Raw genomic sequence first — 15,186 nt, 5'->3', positions numbered from 1 at the left:
GGGAACCCGGTTCCTCAAAGATGTCAGAGCGAAGTGCCTCCGGGCGTGATTACTCAGGAGTGGTGGGTTCGGGTCTTGGCAGCTTGGGGGGACCGCGGCCAGAGCCTTGGTTTCCCGGTCTGTGGCTCAGGTGGGCACCTGGAGGGCGTCCTGGCGGGGGCGCGGGCGGCTTCCGGGTTGGCGGGGGCGGGGGGCGAGGGGCGGGCGAAGCCGAGCGCCCCCGCCCTGCTCAGCCCGGAACCGGCTCTGCGCGACCGCGGCAGCGGCGGGGACGACAGCATGGGCGGTCCGCGGGCCTGGACACTGCTCTGCCTCGGGCTCCTGCTCCCGGGAGGCGGCGCAGCGTGGAGCGTCCCGGGCGCCCGGTTCTCGGGTCGCAGGTAAGTCTCCCCTAGATCTGTGCAATCCCGGGACTGGGGCAGGGAACTGGACCCCAGCTCCGTGCAACCCCGAGCCTGGGAGCAACCCCGAGCCTGGGACAGGGACCCGACCCCAGCTCCGAACAATCCCGGGACTGGGACAGGGAACAGGACTTCAGCTCCTTGCAACGCTGGAACTGGGACAGAGACCTGACCCCAGCCAGCTCCTTGCAACACTGGGACTGGGAGAGGGACCTGACCTCAATTCCGTGCAAACGCGGGACTGGTACAGGGACCCGACCCCAGCCAGCTCCTTGCAACACCGGGACGCGGACCTGACCTCAATTCCGTGCAATCCCGGGACTGGAGCAAGGGACCTGTCTCCCACATTGGTGGCAGTCTGAGACTGGAGCAGGGGCTCCATCTCTCATCCCCATACCATAACTGTGGGGGCGGAGACCTAGGCGCCCGGTGCTCTGGAGAACCCGCTCACCTACCCGTGTATGAAAGGATAGACAGCCTCCCCTACTCCTCCCCTGAGATCCCAGAGCCCCCAGAAGATAAACCCCATGGCACTGTAACCAAAGCCCCTCAGGACTTCTGTGGGCCTGGCGCTTCAGGGATCTCCTCCCCTTTTCCCTGTTGCTGACTTTTTTTAGTGCCCCAGCTATTTATTTCGCTTGGAGGAAGGACTGGGGTGGAGTCTGCACAGTGGGTCAGTGTCAGAGGCTCCCCTGGGACCTGGCATTTGGTTGGAACTCCAGCAGCCTGTGACTCTCAGCCGGCTTTTGTGGAGTGTTTCCCAGGACAGGGTCCTGCGGGGCCTTTTCTAGATGGTGTCTTTCAGGACTGAAGAATGGAGGAAAACCTGCCCCCATTCAGTAGAGGAGCAAATTGAGGCCGGTGATGACCGAGATGGGGCCTCGTGTGTTGTAAGTGAAAAGGCTGGGATTCACATCTTCCCCTGGGCCTGATGGCAGGATTTGAACCTGCTCTGGCCCCTGCTCGGCCTGCAGTCCCTGCTTCTGTCTCCGGGACAGACAATGTGGACTAGCGGGCCTCTTAGTCCTTTCAGCCTATTCACCAGCCTCCAGGGCCCCGGCCCCCTGCGGCCTCAGTCTTTCATTCCTTTCAGAAATTCCCCTTTCTCGGTGGTCAGAGGCCAGCAGGTCCCCGGGAGCAGGTGACATGAGCAGACTCAGAGGGCAGAAGTGGCAGAGGCATAGGGACAGCCGTGTGGCAGATGTCGCAGCACCACCTACTGTGTGCCAGCCTCTACTTCTGGTGCCTCTAGAACCTTCCCCAGCTGCCATCCAAGGCTCCTTCTCTTATGGTCTGTTTTTTAGAGAAACAGAGGTACAGAGATGACCTGTGCGAGCCCGTACAGCAAGCCCCCAGAATCCCAGATGCTGACTTGAGAGGGATTAGGAATTTGGGGTTTCCAGGGTCAGACGGGGTGATGGAAGAGAAAGCTTATGGCCATATTCCCCACCAGCCAGCCCAGAGCCGCAGGGCGTCCTGTGTGGGAGCTTTGCCTGTGGGCAGGTCTCTGGCCTTCACTGGGGTCTGTTCCTCCATCTCTGTACAGACTGCAGTCACAATGTCAGGGTCACAAAGCCCTTCCTGCTGTGCCCTCACCCCCGTTTTATAGACACAGGGCCAGACCATGGCCACGAGCCTCAGTTTCCTCTTTTGCTGTTCTTGTGTTTGAAGGTTTGTTCTGAGAGTGAAAACCAGTACTGGCCACGTACGTGGATCCCCACTGTGACAAACTTTAAGTAGGGTAGGGACCTCAAACTGGAGTTAACTGAGGTCCTCGGCTGCCAGGGCCCCCCCCATGGCCCTGTCCCAGCATCTTGGAGACAGCATGGGGGTGTCGCGCCCGATCAGCCCTCCCTTCACTCCCAGCCAGGCGCCCCAGGCACCCCTTGGCAGCTGAGGGACGGAAGGCAGAAAAGAGGCTTTGTGCCTGAGGAGGGGGTGGCCTGGGAAGGCATCCAAGGGGCCACCCCCAACCCCAGGAATGTGGTGAGACTTCGGGCCCCCTACAGCTAGGGTGTCCAGGGGCTGTGCAGAGCCACCTTGGAACCTGTTGTTGCTGCCAGTCCCTATCCCCCACCTAGTAGGATTGCTTTCTGCCCCTGTGACATCCCTCCCAGCCTCAGTCCCGTTTCTCTGAATGGCTCCAGCCATTCACAGATGCCAGTTCTGTGACCACATGGCTAACCCCAGGCCTGTAGAACCTTGTGAAGACAGCATGATGCTGATGTCCTGGCCCCTCCTACTAGGTTGTCATCAGCGACGGCTGACTGTGACACCTCAGGCCAGGAGGAACTGTCCCCAGAGGTAGGGCTCATGGAGCACTTTGCAAGGAAGCTGCTCTGCTCTCCCCATTTGCAGATGGGCATAGCAAGGTCCAAGCCAGGCGGGACCATGTCCCAGGGTCACTGACAGCTGTAGGAAACTACATCACAGGACTGGAGCTGTACCCCGGTGCGGTTCTGGTTCTGGCTCTTGTCACCCCACCCCCACCGGCCTGTCTCAGTTCTTTCCTCTCCTTTTCATAACGGCCCTTGGCCCCTGGCCTGCTTGGCTGCCTTCTGCGATTAGTTCCTATCGCTATTCAGGATCGCAGCCCTGAGCCCTGAGGAGACAAAGTCCCCGGGCCACTCCATACAGGCGGGTGCGCAGGTCCACTGGGAGGACAGCTGGGAGGACATCTGGGAGGACCCCTGGGCTGGCCGCTGGGGCCAGGATGAGCTGGTTTGGACTGTTTTTTTGCCCCTCTCAGTGGCCTCTGGAGGTTCTGGAGGTGCTGAGTGGGCAGAGGTGGAGGACCAGGAAGAAATGTGTTGTCTCCTCCCAGCCCTACCCGCGACCCACCTCTCAGCCTTACCTGGCCTCTGGGCATCTCTATCACTGGCCACACCTCAGGGAAGGCAGTCCTCAGAGACGGCAGGGTGTCTGAGTATTGATTGCATGTCTCTCTCTCTGAAAGCCTTGGGTCTTGACTTCTCTGCCCAGGCTACTGTGTTCTCAGTCACACAGTCATTCAACAAACATCCCTGAGTTGAATTCTGTATGGACTTTGTCCTTACCTATGCCCTCGTCTCATGGGAGAGAATATAGCTCAGGGCTATTGTAAGTGGCTGAGGAGACCTCAGTCTTGGCTGGACCTTGAAGGGTGAACAGGAATTGCCAGAATAAGGGAGTGGAGCTCTGCAAATAGATCCTAAACAACAGAAGTGGAAAAGGGGCAGCCTGGCCCGTGAGTGCTCAGTAGGTGTGAGCAGCACTGAGGATGGAAGCAACAGGGGTTGCAGGACAATGTGGAGTCATGGTTAACTTTGAGCTCCATGGCAAGCAGAGACCGTATTCAATACATGCTTTGCAAAAAGCTTAAAGGGACCACTGAGATGGCTCAGCAGGTAGAGGTGCTTGCCACCAAGCCTGATGACCAGAGTTCAATTCCAAGGACCCACATTAAAGAACAAACCGACTCCCACAAGTTGACCTCTGACCTCCATTCACACACTTTGGCATACACACAGACACATGCATATGAACACACATGCATATGCATACAATATGCTTGCACATGCGCACACAAATGTACGTGCACATACATGCATACACATCCATACTTACATGCACACATACATACATAGGAATGCATACAATTATATACACACACACATGCTCACGCACACAAATAAGATGTAAAAAACCAAGTCAAACCTCCTGCTATGCCTGGAAGTGGGCGAGGTCGGAGCTTGGGCTTCTGCTCCTTCAGGTGGTGGAGGCAGCTGCCGCTGACCTTGGACTCCTCCTGGCTTGAGTATCCCTTCCTGTATAAAATGTCTGGTCAGCTACTGCTCCAAGTGTCCACACAGGAGATTCAGGCAGAGTTTGGCATGTGGCAAATAACTGGGAACACTGTGAGTCTCCACAGTTCTAGGACTGCCCCTGCCTCATTCACAGCTGGGGAGGGGTATTCTCACGCATGTAGAGCATGGCTGGGTGTGCCGTGCCCAGAAGCTCAAATGCATGTGAGCCCTGCTGAGCCTGCCTCTGCCAGTTTGTGTGTGTGTGTGCACGGGTGTGTGTGTGTGTGTGTGTGTGTGTGTATGTGTGTGTGTGTGTACGTGTGTGTATGTGTGTGTATACGTGTGTGTGTGTGTGTGTGCACGGGTGTGCATGGTGAGACTATATGACACTGTTTGTGTGGAAACATACAGAGGGCATGATCTTAGACTGTCCACAGTGTGTGTGTATGTGTGTGTGTGTATGTGTGTGTGCACGGGTGTGCATGGTGAGACTATATGACACTGTTTGTGTGGAAACATACAGAGGGCATGATCTTAGACTGTCCACAGCGTGTGTGTGTGTGTGTGTGTGTATACGTGTGTGTATGTGTGTGTGTGTATACGTGTGTGTGTGTACGTGTGTGTGTCTGTGTGTGTATACGTGTGTGTGTGTGTATACGTGTGTATGTGTGTGTGTGTATACGTGTGTGTGTGTGTGTACGTGTGTGTGTGTATGTGTGTGTGTGTGTGTGTGTGTGTGTGTATGTGTGTGTGCACGGGTGTGCATGGTGAGACTATATGACACTGTTTGTGTGGAAACATACAGAGGGCATGATCTTAGACTGTCCACAGCGTGTGTGTGTGTGTGTGTATACGTGTGTATGTGTGTGTGTGTATACGTGTGTGTGTGTACGTGTGTGTGTCTGTGTGTGTATACGTGTGTGTGTGTGTATACGTGTGTATGTGTGTGTATACGTGTGTGTGTGTATGTGTGTTTGTGTCTGTGTGTGTATACGTGTGTATGTGTGTGTGTACGTGTGTGTGTACGTGTGTGTGTATGTGTGTGTGTATGTGTACGTGTGTGTGTGTACGGGTGTGTGTGTGTACGTGTGTGTGTGTGTACGTACGTGTGTGTGTGTACGTGTGTGTGTGTACGTGTGTGTGTGTACGTGTGTGTGTGTGTACGTGTGTGTGTATGTGTGTGTGTACGTGTGTGTATGTGTGTGTGTATGTGTCTGTGTGTGTGTGTACGTGTGTGTGTGTATGTATGTGTGTGTATGTGTGTGTATGTGTGTGTGTGTGTGTGTGTGTCACACATGTGTAGAAGTCAGAGGACAACTTTGGAGAGTTGGTTTTCCCCTTCTACCCTCACGTGGGTTCCAAGGATTCAACATCAGGCATTTGCAGCTGAGCCATTTGCCATTATATTTTAGTTTTCTGAGGTGGGAGTCTTGCGTTGTCACCTGGGCTAGCCAACCAATTCTCAGCCTCAGGCTCCAGAGCACAGACAATGCAGGTCAAGCCACCACAACCATCTAAGGAGTGCCGTGAATGGAGCCAACCATGTTTCTCCTTTGCTTCCTCTCTCTTCCTGATGCTCAGAGCCTGCTGTGGTTAACCCTCTATTCCCTACCTTCCTTAGCATATAGAGTTAGGTCGCTGGTTTGTGCTTGTCCCCGTCCATGGATGCCATGTGAGAGGTCAGGTACTGCCTCACTGAGGCTCGTGTTGCCTCCGTGGGAGAGCTAGGATGCAATGTTCTAAGCACAGATGACTGACCCGTCAAGATGCCGAATTGCACACACTGGGCTTACTATATGCTATGGGTATTTAAATGGTTCTCTACTAAGCCAGAAAGACGTCCTTCCATTTTAGAGAGGAAACTGAGACCCTGGGAAGAGAAGACAACATGTCACCAAGCTGGGGGCACAGAGTCAGATTTGAGCCCAAGAATGTAGCTGGCCAGGCCTGGCCTTTGATTCCAGAGTCATTGGTTCTCATCCGCTCTGTGTTGGTTGAGACATGGTTCGTGGCTCTGTGAAGGCCTCAGCCTGGGAAGCTGCTGACCTTGGGCTCAAGGCCGTGAAGAGTAGTCTGCAGGGAAGATAGCCCAGACTGAGACAGGCCACCTGACACCAACTCCTCCTTCCTGAGCCCCAACAAATTGCTCTGGGCTCCTGACCCCAGGCAAGGCTGAGGGCTACTGAGCACCTGGAATGTCCCTGTCCCCTCCCTGCACCAGTCCAGCAGTCCCCACCCCCCACTCAGCTGCCCCAGCTCCACTCCACCTACAAGGAAGAGAAAGCTTTAGTCTGTGAGGCTGAGGAAGTGCCCTCATCCTCTGGGCCTCCCTGGAATTGGCCAAGGGGAGAGAGGTCCAGGCTGGGATCCCATCCCAGCTGATGGATGGGATGGTCAGGCTTGACAGGAGCAAGAAAAGTGAGTGTCGTCACAATGCTGGGCATGGTTCAAACCTGGCACTAGTTTGAGCAGCTACAAGACCATGGCAGAAGGCTAGGCCTCAGCAGGCTAACCTGAGAACCGGCTCTCACACACAGCCCAAAGCTACGGAACAAGCGCCCTTCCAGACTGCAGGAGCTTGGAAAATGTCGCATGCCTGTGGTCCCAGAGTTAGGAGGCAGAGACAGGAGGATTGTTGAGGCCAGCCTGGGATACCTAATGAGATCCTGTCTTAAATAAACAAAGAAAAATAAAGTAGAGGGAAAGAGCCTAGCCCGCGCTCCGCTTCCGTGCACGTGTTCCTGTGTGTGCGCAACCTTAAGATAAGCCATGCTTGTCAAACCGCCTCTGGGGCCGAGTGCTTGTCCATCACAGACCCTGATGGGAGCCTGCTTGTGACACTTGAGGCACGTGAGGAATTCTTCCTTTACTGAAGTTCTTGCACCCTGACGTAAGGGCCACTTCCCACATGGGGAGACCGAGGTTCTGGAGTCTCCAGTGTTCTCAGTGGGTGGTTGTTAGCCTCAGTGCCAGCTGACCCCAGGGTTTGCCTCTTAATCCCTGACTGGAAATGTTTTTCCTAAGAAACAGGTGAAGATTAAATAACTTTGGAAAGGTATGCTTCTTTCTAAAAGGCTTCAACGGGCGGCAGGGGACGGGGTGGGGGGGGGCAGAAACTCAATGTTAGAGACCAGAGGTGAGGCAGAGCCGTGATGATCATGCCCTGCTCCATCTTGCCCCTGTAGCTCATTCCCTGAGGCCTCCTGAGAGTCCCTAGCATGGGGGTCATTAAGTTTTCTTTTTGTGTGTGTGTGTGTGGTTTTTCGAGACAGGGTTTCTCTGTGGTTTTGGAGCCTGTCCTGGAACTAGCTCTTGTAGACTAGGCTGGTCTCGAACTCACAGAGATCCGCCTGCCTCTGCCTCCCGAGTGCTGGGATTAAAGGCGTGCGCCACCACCGCCCGGCTTCATTAAGTTTTCTTATGAACTAGAGGCTCTGTAGCTACCACACTTAAAAGACACAGAACCCAGGGGTCTCCCTACCTGGAGACAGGGCTCTGGAGAACAGATCTGCTTGGAGTCCTGGGCCTGCCATTTGAACTTCCTTTCTGTGGGTCTGTCTTAGGAACTGGTGCTCCTACGTGGTGACCCGCACTGTCTCGTGCCATGTGCAGAATGGCACCTACCTCCAGCGAGTGCTGCAGAGCTGCCCGTGGCCCATGGGCTGCCCTGGGAGCAGGTGAGTGGCACTGTGGTGGGGAAGGAACTGGCTCTTCTCGTTGGGGCACAGCACGGGCTAAGACCTGAGTGATTGCATGGAGTACCCAGGAAGTCGGGGGGCCTCGGGATAGGTGAGACAAAGGCAGCATTGTGTAGGGGGAACTTCAGGGCCTCTGCACGGAGGATCGTGCTAGAGCTCTGACTGCACAGTGAGGAGCAGGCTAGTCCGTGGCCGTGGTGGTGAGTAAAGAGCTAAATTCAAGGGTGGAAATGGAAGACGACATCACAGGAGAGCGGGAAAGCTGGTGGAAGACTGAGCTGGCGCTCCTGGCTTTTCTCTCAGCTACAGGACGGTGGTGAGGCCCACATACAAAGTGATATACAAGACAGTGACCGCCCGCGAATGGAGGTGCTGCCCTGGACATTCGGGGGTGACCTGTGAGGAAGGTAGGAAAGCCTGGGGCCTGGGACATTTGTGAAGTGCCTCCCGTCCAGATGATGCCTTCTGTCCCCTTCATGGTCACGGCTGGCCTCTTAGGGGCCCAGATGGCCTCACTCTTTCTAGTCATACCATCCCAAGGCCTTTCTTCTAACGTGTGTGAGCCAGCTTTCCACACGTCTGTCTTAGGACAAAATACTTCATGCAATGCGTTTACATGGCAATAGGGTTTATTCTGGTTCACATTTGGAGCTTCCAGCCCGACTGGTTGGTTGGTCTTAGAGCGTTGGGCCTGTGGGAAGGAGTACATCTCACGGCCGACGCAGAAAGGGCTGGATTGGGTGCTAGTGCCCCTGTAAGTGCACTTCTCTGGCCTAAAAGAATCCTGCTGGGCCCCACCTCCTTTTTCAAAGATAGAGTTTTTGGTAGCCCAGGTAAGTCTTGAACTTTCTTTTTTCTTTTTTTTTGCAGGGGCGGGGGGAGTTCGAGACAGAGTTTCTCAGTCTTCGAACTCACTCTTTAGACCAGGCTGGTCTCAAACTCACAGAGATCTGTCTGCCTCTGCCTCCCGAGTGCTGGGATTATAGGTGTGCGCCACCATGCCCGAGTGCTTCATGTGTGTGGGGCGAACATTCTACCAGCCGAGCTCCATCCCCAGCCCATGGACCCAGCCTTTCCAAGGTCCACTAATAGTGCTGCCCTGAGAACCACAGGTTCAGCATCTCAGCTTATGGGATGTTCAACATCCAAGCTCTGCACTGGGGAGATCATCCAGATGTCCCCACAGGATAGCAAAGCCTAGATCATTTATCTGAGCCAGCTAGGAAAGGGGGGCAGTGCTTCCCACCCTGTGGCAGAAGAGTCTAAGACCCTGTGAAGTCGCGGGTGCCCAGAGCTACGTGGCAGACTTGGGACTGAAATGCTGTCTCCCTGGCTCTGTTGTCTTGGGTCTTTGGGGTACAGTCATCTGTGTTCCCCATGTGCAGAATGTGTCCCATCCAGAGGGACCCTTTCACACACTGCCCTTGTATGTGCTCAGCTTGGGGTGGCTCGGTGCTGGAGCCTGCAGCTCTCCCTGGGCCTTCCTGCCTCCTGTGCTGCTGCCTGCTTCACTGCGTGGCTGAGCTCACAGCAGCAGGTTTGAGACGATAAAGAACTTCATACCCAGGCTTGTTCCTATTGGGGACAGAGTGGCCCAAAACCTGAGGCGCTGGCTTTAGCGCAAACAGGGACATTGAAAGTGGGGCTCTGCCTCAGGGGAGTGAGGAGCTGAGTGAAGCCGCCCTCCCCCAACTCATGATGGGGAACTGAAGGCAGAGAGGTGGGATTGTAGCCCAGGGTCCATTATGAGTGACATAGTGCTTGCTTAGCATATGCAAAGCTCTGGGTTCCATCCCTCGCATGAGCTGACACAGGAGAAGATTTGCCAGTTCTGAGGCAGTGGTCTCAAGTGGAGCTGCAGAGAAACGGGGTGAGCAAGCCCTAGATCAGACACCCCTGCTGAGGGAACCATGCAGTCAGTATGGGAGGGGTAGAAGCCTGGACCAGTGCCTTCCCCACCAGCAGAGAAGATGGAAGGGCCCCAAGGGTAAAGGAAAGCCAGCTGCTGGGGGCGGCTGCCAAGGAGACCACAGGGGTACTGTGGGCAAACCCCAAGATGTGGGAGGTCGGGTGAGGCCTTATCAGACAATGGCTACTGTGTCCCCGGGGCCCTGGTGAGCAGGTGAGGATAGAGCAGCTGTGGGGGCAGAGACTGGAGGCTGTGTGCCAGACCACTTCCAATGCTTTCTGCTGTCTCTGTGGGGACTTCAGAGTCCCCTGGGCACCAGGTACCTGGGGTTTCCTGGCCAAGCCAGCTTCACCACCCACTGGCTGTGGAACCTTTAGCTCAGAACCCCCCAGGCATTATGCAAGAGCCCGGCCTGGAGGATTGCAGTCTGAGCGCTGTGCCTGTTCATAGTGGAGGTGGGGAGGACAGGGTATGGTGGTGCGCACCTTCAATAGTGGGGGGTGGGGAGGACAGGGTATGGTGGTGCGCACCTTCAATAGTGGGGGGTGGGGAGGACAGGGTATGGTGGTGCGCACCTTCAATCCCAGCACTCGGGGGTGGGGAGGACAGGGTATGGTGGTGCTCACCTTCAATAGTAGGGGGTGGGGAGGACAGGGTATGGTGGTGCGCACCTTCAATAGTGGGGAGTGGGGAGGACAGGGCATGGTGGTGCGCACCTTCAATCCCAGCACTCGGGAGGCAGAGGCAGGCGGATCTCTGAGTTCTAGCATCCAGGAATACATCGTGAGACCCTATCTCAAAACAAAACAAAAATGGAGTGTATGTGGGGGTGTCAGTAAAGGGCACCAGGCTGTCGGGTGCATCCGAGCCTCAGGGTCCCCACCCGTGATATGTTGAGTTTGAGAATGGAGTCTGTTTTCCCAGGTGTTCCTGGGGTGAGGCGGTGTCAGGCTTCACGGTGACGGATGAGATAGGAGGGCTAAGGAGAAGAGAGGCCCGGTCCGAATATTCTGGAAAACTGTTGTGGGCACGGGAGTTGGGAGGTGTGGGGACATTGCTGGCTCACCGTGGGCTCTGCCCTTCCTCCCACAGCTGGATTTAGGCCATCTTCCCCCAGCTGCTTCCCCTGCTGTTGGCTGCTCCTGTGGCCATCCCATAGCTGTGACATGACCCTGGGTCCCAGAGCTTCACTTCCAGCTACAGAGGAAGGGAAACATTGCTATTCCAGAATTTACAAAAAAGTGGACAGTTGTGCCTGGCATTTTTCATATACTCCAGATAAATCTTCCTCTCCTCTCTGCAGCCTATGCTGGGGGTGGCCATGGTGACCCAGCAGATACAGGGACCCATTTCCTCACATATGGAAAGGGGACGTCCGTGCTGTGACAGTAACATTCTTCATGGCCACCATGAGGGTCCCATGTTACAGATGGGGATTGTGAGGCTCAGAAAGGGGAAGGGACCAGCCTGGGGTCACACAGCATAAAAGAGCCAGGGTTGAGATTCGCCCATCTTTTGGTCCTTCCAGATTTTAGGAGGAGGCAATATGGCTAAAAATGGCCTACTTGTGGAAACAATGGATAAGAAAGATCCAAAGCCAAAATATACTACACAGGCAGGGCAGGCAGAGAGCTGGCACAGTGCCAGGGCCCTGGCTGGAAGAGGGGTCAGTGCCTAAACCTGTGCAGAGGGAGGAACTGCCCTTCCCTGCCCTTTCACTCCGTAACTCTGTTGCAGGACTCCCTGAAGACTTACTGTCCACCAATCCCAGATGATAAAAACTAGGCCCAGAGAGGGTGTGGGTCTTGCACAAGGTCACACAGTACGTAAGTATGGTGACCCGGTTCTCTCCAGTGGCATCCTGTCTCAGCCCATCCTGCAATGACAGTGACGTGGGGAAGGAAAGCCATCAACTGTCCTCTGTCACCACAGTGAGGCTCAGAGAGAAAGCCAGGTCAAGCCAGCTCCGGAGTGAGGCTTGAGTTCTGCTGTAGCACAGCTGACGACTCCCCGAGGAGCTTCAGACGGGTGGGATGCCGTGAGGCTGGCCTTAGCATCCCCAGACAGAAAGGTGGAGAAGCTGGGGCTCACCCTCTTCTGTTCATGGGTTCCCCAGAGACGTGTGGCCTCTGTTTCTCTTCTTCGGTTCACTGTCTTCCAATATGTATGTCTGTCTCCTAGAACCTCCACGGCCCCTGTCCCCGCCATAAACCAGAGGTGGACATTCACTTAAGAGTCCACGGCCTCAAAGCCTCAGAGCAGATGTGGGACAGGGTGTGGCCACGCCCTTCCAGGGCCCCTCAGCTTCTCCACTCTCTATGTCTGCCTATGCCAGCCAGGTGCCAGGTACAGAGCCAAGCCTCTGCTTTATAGGCTCAGAGTCCCGAGGGCTAAATATTCTGTCATCCCGCCCGTTTCTAACACCCGTCCACTCCCATTCCTGTCTAGAATGCTCAGCCAGCCCCTCCTCCCTGCTAATCCAGCAGGCCACTGCCGTCCTACGTTCCCATAATACCCAGCTTCTCACGCACACACCCTTCACCCTGTGCCACACTGGCTTCCTCCCTGCACCCTGTGGCCTTGACTGTGGCTAGCTGGTCTGCCTGTGACCACCTTGGTGCTCCGAGGGGAGGCTGACTAAGCTGGCCCCACTGCCAGTGTGACCCTTCAGCTCCAGTGCCTGGAACGGGCTTGGCAGAGAGTGGGCATATAATGAATGAAACTCACCCACCCTGACCAGGCCAGGAACATAGCAAGCCTTCCTAGAGGCCCCCTCATTGGGCCGGAGGGTTCTTAGAGCTCAGAGCCCCAGATCTGACCCTAAGCCCTGACTTAGGCCACCGGCTGGCAGTCAGCAAATATTTACATCTGCAAAGTAAATTCACACAGGAGACATGACCCAGCGAGGAAGGCCGTGGCCGTGTGGTCTGTGTGGTCACCAAGCCATGTGGGCCTGGGGAGTCAGATGTGAACCAGGAAGCCCCTCCCCCCAGCTCTGCTCTATCGCAGGAAAAGTCACAGGGCTGAGGGAGCCCAGAGACCCCCAAACTGCTTCTTCCTCATTTCCAGTTTGGGGAAGGGTCGGAACCCAGCCCACCTGGTCCTCCTCTCTGGGCCTTGGTGCTCTTCCATGCCCTGCTATGTGGAAGGACACTGGTACAGGAAGGGGAACACGGGGCTGGAAACTGCAGAGCACAGCGGCCTCAGGAGTCAGCACACTGAGCGATGAGCACTTTAGCAGGGCATTGGCAGTGATGGGCAACCTGACCTGTTTAGGAGGCCTTACTAGAGGAGGTGGCATAGGAACCATGGATGTGGGAATTGGGGCAGGGGATGTATACATGCAGGCAGACAGTTGGAGACCTCCTAGATAGTGGCAAGTGCCCCAGAGTGAGTGGGATCTGGGGTTCTGGGACCAGCCTAGGGCCCTTCTAGTATACAATATGGGGCTGGAGGAGTCTTTCAGGGCAAGAAGGGCCTCAACCGTGAGCCTGCTTTAGGGCCTCTGACCAAACACCAATGGGAGTGATGGAATATCTTAACCATAGCAGGACGCCCCCACCCAACCCAAGCATGTGGTGCTGGAGTAGAAGCTGATAGTCCTGCATCTTGTAGACAACAGGAAGTCAACTGAGACCCTGGGTCATATCCTAAGCATAGGAAACCTCAAAGCCCACCCCCACAGTGATGCACTTCCTCCAACAAGGCCATACCCACTCCAACAGAGCCACACCTCCTAATAGTGCTGCTCCCTATGAGATTATGGAGGCTGATCACATTTAAACTACCCCAGTGGGGACGGGACCTACGGCCTTGCTTGTGCTAGGTCAGCAATCCTCCAATGAACTAACCACACCCCTAGCCTTACACCCAGACATTTTTCTCTTTTGGATTTACTTATTTTATGGGCTTTCTTTTCTGCTTGTGTGTTTGTATGTGCCCAGATCTCCTGGAGCTGGAGCTACAGAGGCTTGTGAGCCATCATGTGAGTGCTGGGAACTGAACCCAGGGCCTCTTCAAGAACAAGCGCTCTTAGCCACTGAGCCATCTCTCCAGCTCCAAAACAATATTTTAAAAACAAATTTTATAATCTGGTTGTGTGTGTGTGCTCGTGTGCGTGCATACATGTGTATGCATGTACATAGACACATGAGAATGCGGGTATCCAAAGAGGCTATAAGAGGGTGTCAGATCCCATGGAGCTGGAATTATAGGCAGTTGTGATCCAAACAATGTGGATGCTGGGAACCAAACTGGAGTCCTCTGAAGGAATAGCAAGCACTTTTCTTTTCTTCCTTCCTTCCTTCCTTCCTTCCTTCCTTCCTTTCTTTTTCTTTTTCCTTTTATTTTCTTTTCCTTTTTGGGGGAGTTTTGTTTTTGCTTTTGTTGTTGTTGTTTTCAAGACAGAGTTTCTCTGTGTAGCTTTGGAGTTTGGAACCTGTCCTCTCCTGGAACTAGCTCTGTAGACCAGGCTGGCCTCGAACTCACAGAGAACTGCCTGCCTCTGCCTCTCTGCCTCTGCTGGGATTAAAGGCGTGCACCACCACCGCCCCGCAATAGCAAGCACTCTTAACCACAGCCAGTCTCTCTAGCCCCACCTAAGCATTTTTGAGACTAGGTCTATCTGCGCAGACCAGGCTGACATCAAATTCCTGGTCATCCTGCCTCTGCCTCCCGAGTGTTGCGATTGCAGGTGGCCACCACAAGGTCCAACTGAACTTACTTTACTAACTGGAATTCATAATCACTTTTAGCTACTCAGTCTATACTGCTGCTCCGGGTATGTGTGTGCATGTACATATGTGTGTGTACACATATGTGTGTATACATGCATGTGTGTATGCGTATATGTGTATATGTATGTATGTGTGTATGAATGTATATGTGTGTCCAAATTATGTACATGCGTGTAGGTATGTGTATGCGTGTGTAATGTATGTGTACACACGTGGGCAAGCACATGTATACACACATGGAGGCTGGAACTCGACATTGAATGTCTCCCTTACTCTCTCTCTACTTTTCTTTTAAGATAGTGTCTACCACTGGTCCTAGAGCTCACTGATTCAGCTAGCCTGGCTGGCCCGTACCATGCCTTAGGGATCCTCCCTCCATCCCCCAGCACTGGGCTTAGGCATGTGCGACCACACACAGTTTTTACACGGGTGCTAAGGATTGAACTCGGGTCCCCAAGCTTGCACAGCAAGCACTTTCCGGACCGAGCCATCCACAGCCCTTCTCTTCATTTTTCCAGTTCTTTCTGTCTCTAGGCTAAATGTCCCAAACTGAATTGTTTGGAAAATGATCAGCAGCTCAGAGACAGCCTGTGTGCCACTAGAGCGTTTGTGAGCTCGTCCTAGGGGTGGCTGTGGCCATCACCTGCACTGTTTTGC

General features: G+C 54.6%; 1 protein-coding gene across 7 annotated transcripts in view; it reads left to right on the top strand.

Annotated features, from left to right (window-relative positions):
- Nucleotides 1-240: 240 nt before the first annotated feature.
- Nucleotides 241-15,186, top strand: part of Emid1 (EMI domain containing 1) — a 50,826-nt gene continuing 35,880 nt past the window's right edge. For 5 of the 7 annotated variants that reach the window (XM_075944211.1, XM_075944207.1, XM_075944208.1 and 2 more), the window contains exons 1-3: nucleotides 241-380; nucleotides 7,750-7,863; nucleotides 8,188-8,291. In XM_075944211.1, the coding sequence (XP_075800326.1) occupies nucleotides 280-380; nucleotides 7,750-7,863; nucleotides 8,188-8,291 (319 nt within the window). In that variant the 5' untranslated portion in view covers nucleotides 241-279. Of the gene's footprint in view, nucleotides 381-7,747; nucleotides 7,864-8,187; nucleotides 8,292-15,186 lie in introns of those variants that run through there. The other 2 variants (XM_075944209.1, XM_075944213.1) reach the window with 2 other exon arrangements.

Source organism: Microtus pennsylvanicus, chromosome 12 (genome assembly GCF_037038515.1).
Source record: "Microtus pennsylvanicus isolate mMicPen1 chromosome 12, mMicPen1.hap1, whole genome shotgun sequence".
Taxonomy (NCBI): Eukaryota; Metazoa; Chordata; class Mammalia; order Rodentia; family Cricetidae; genus Microtus; species Microtus pennsylvanicus.
This window is presented reverse-complemented; position numbering and strand designations above follow the sequence as displayed.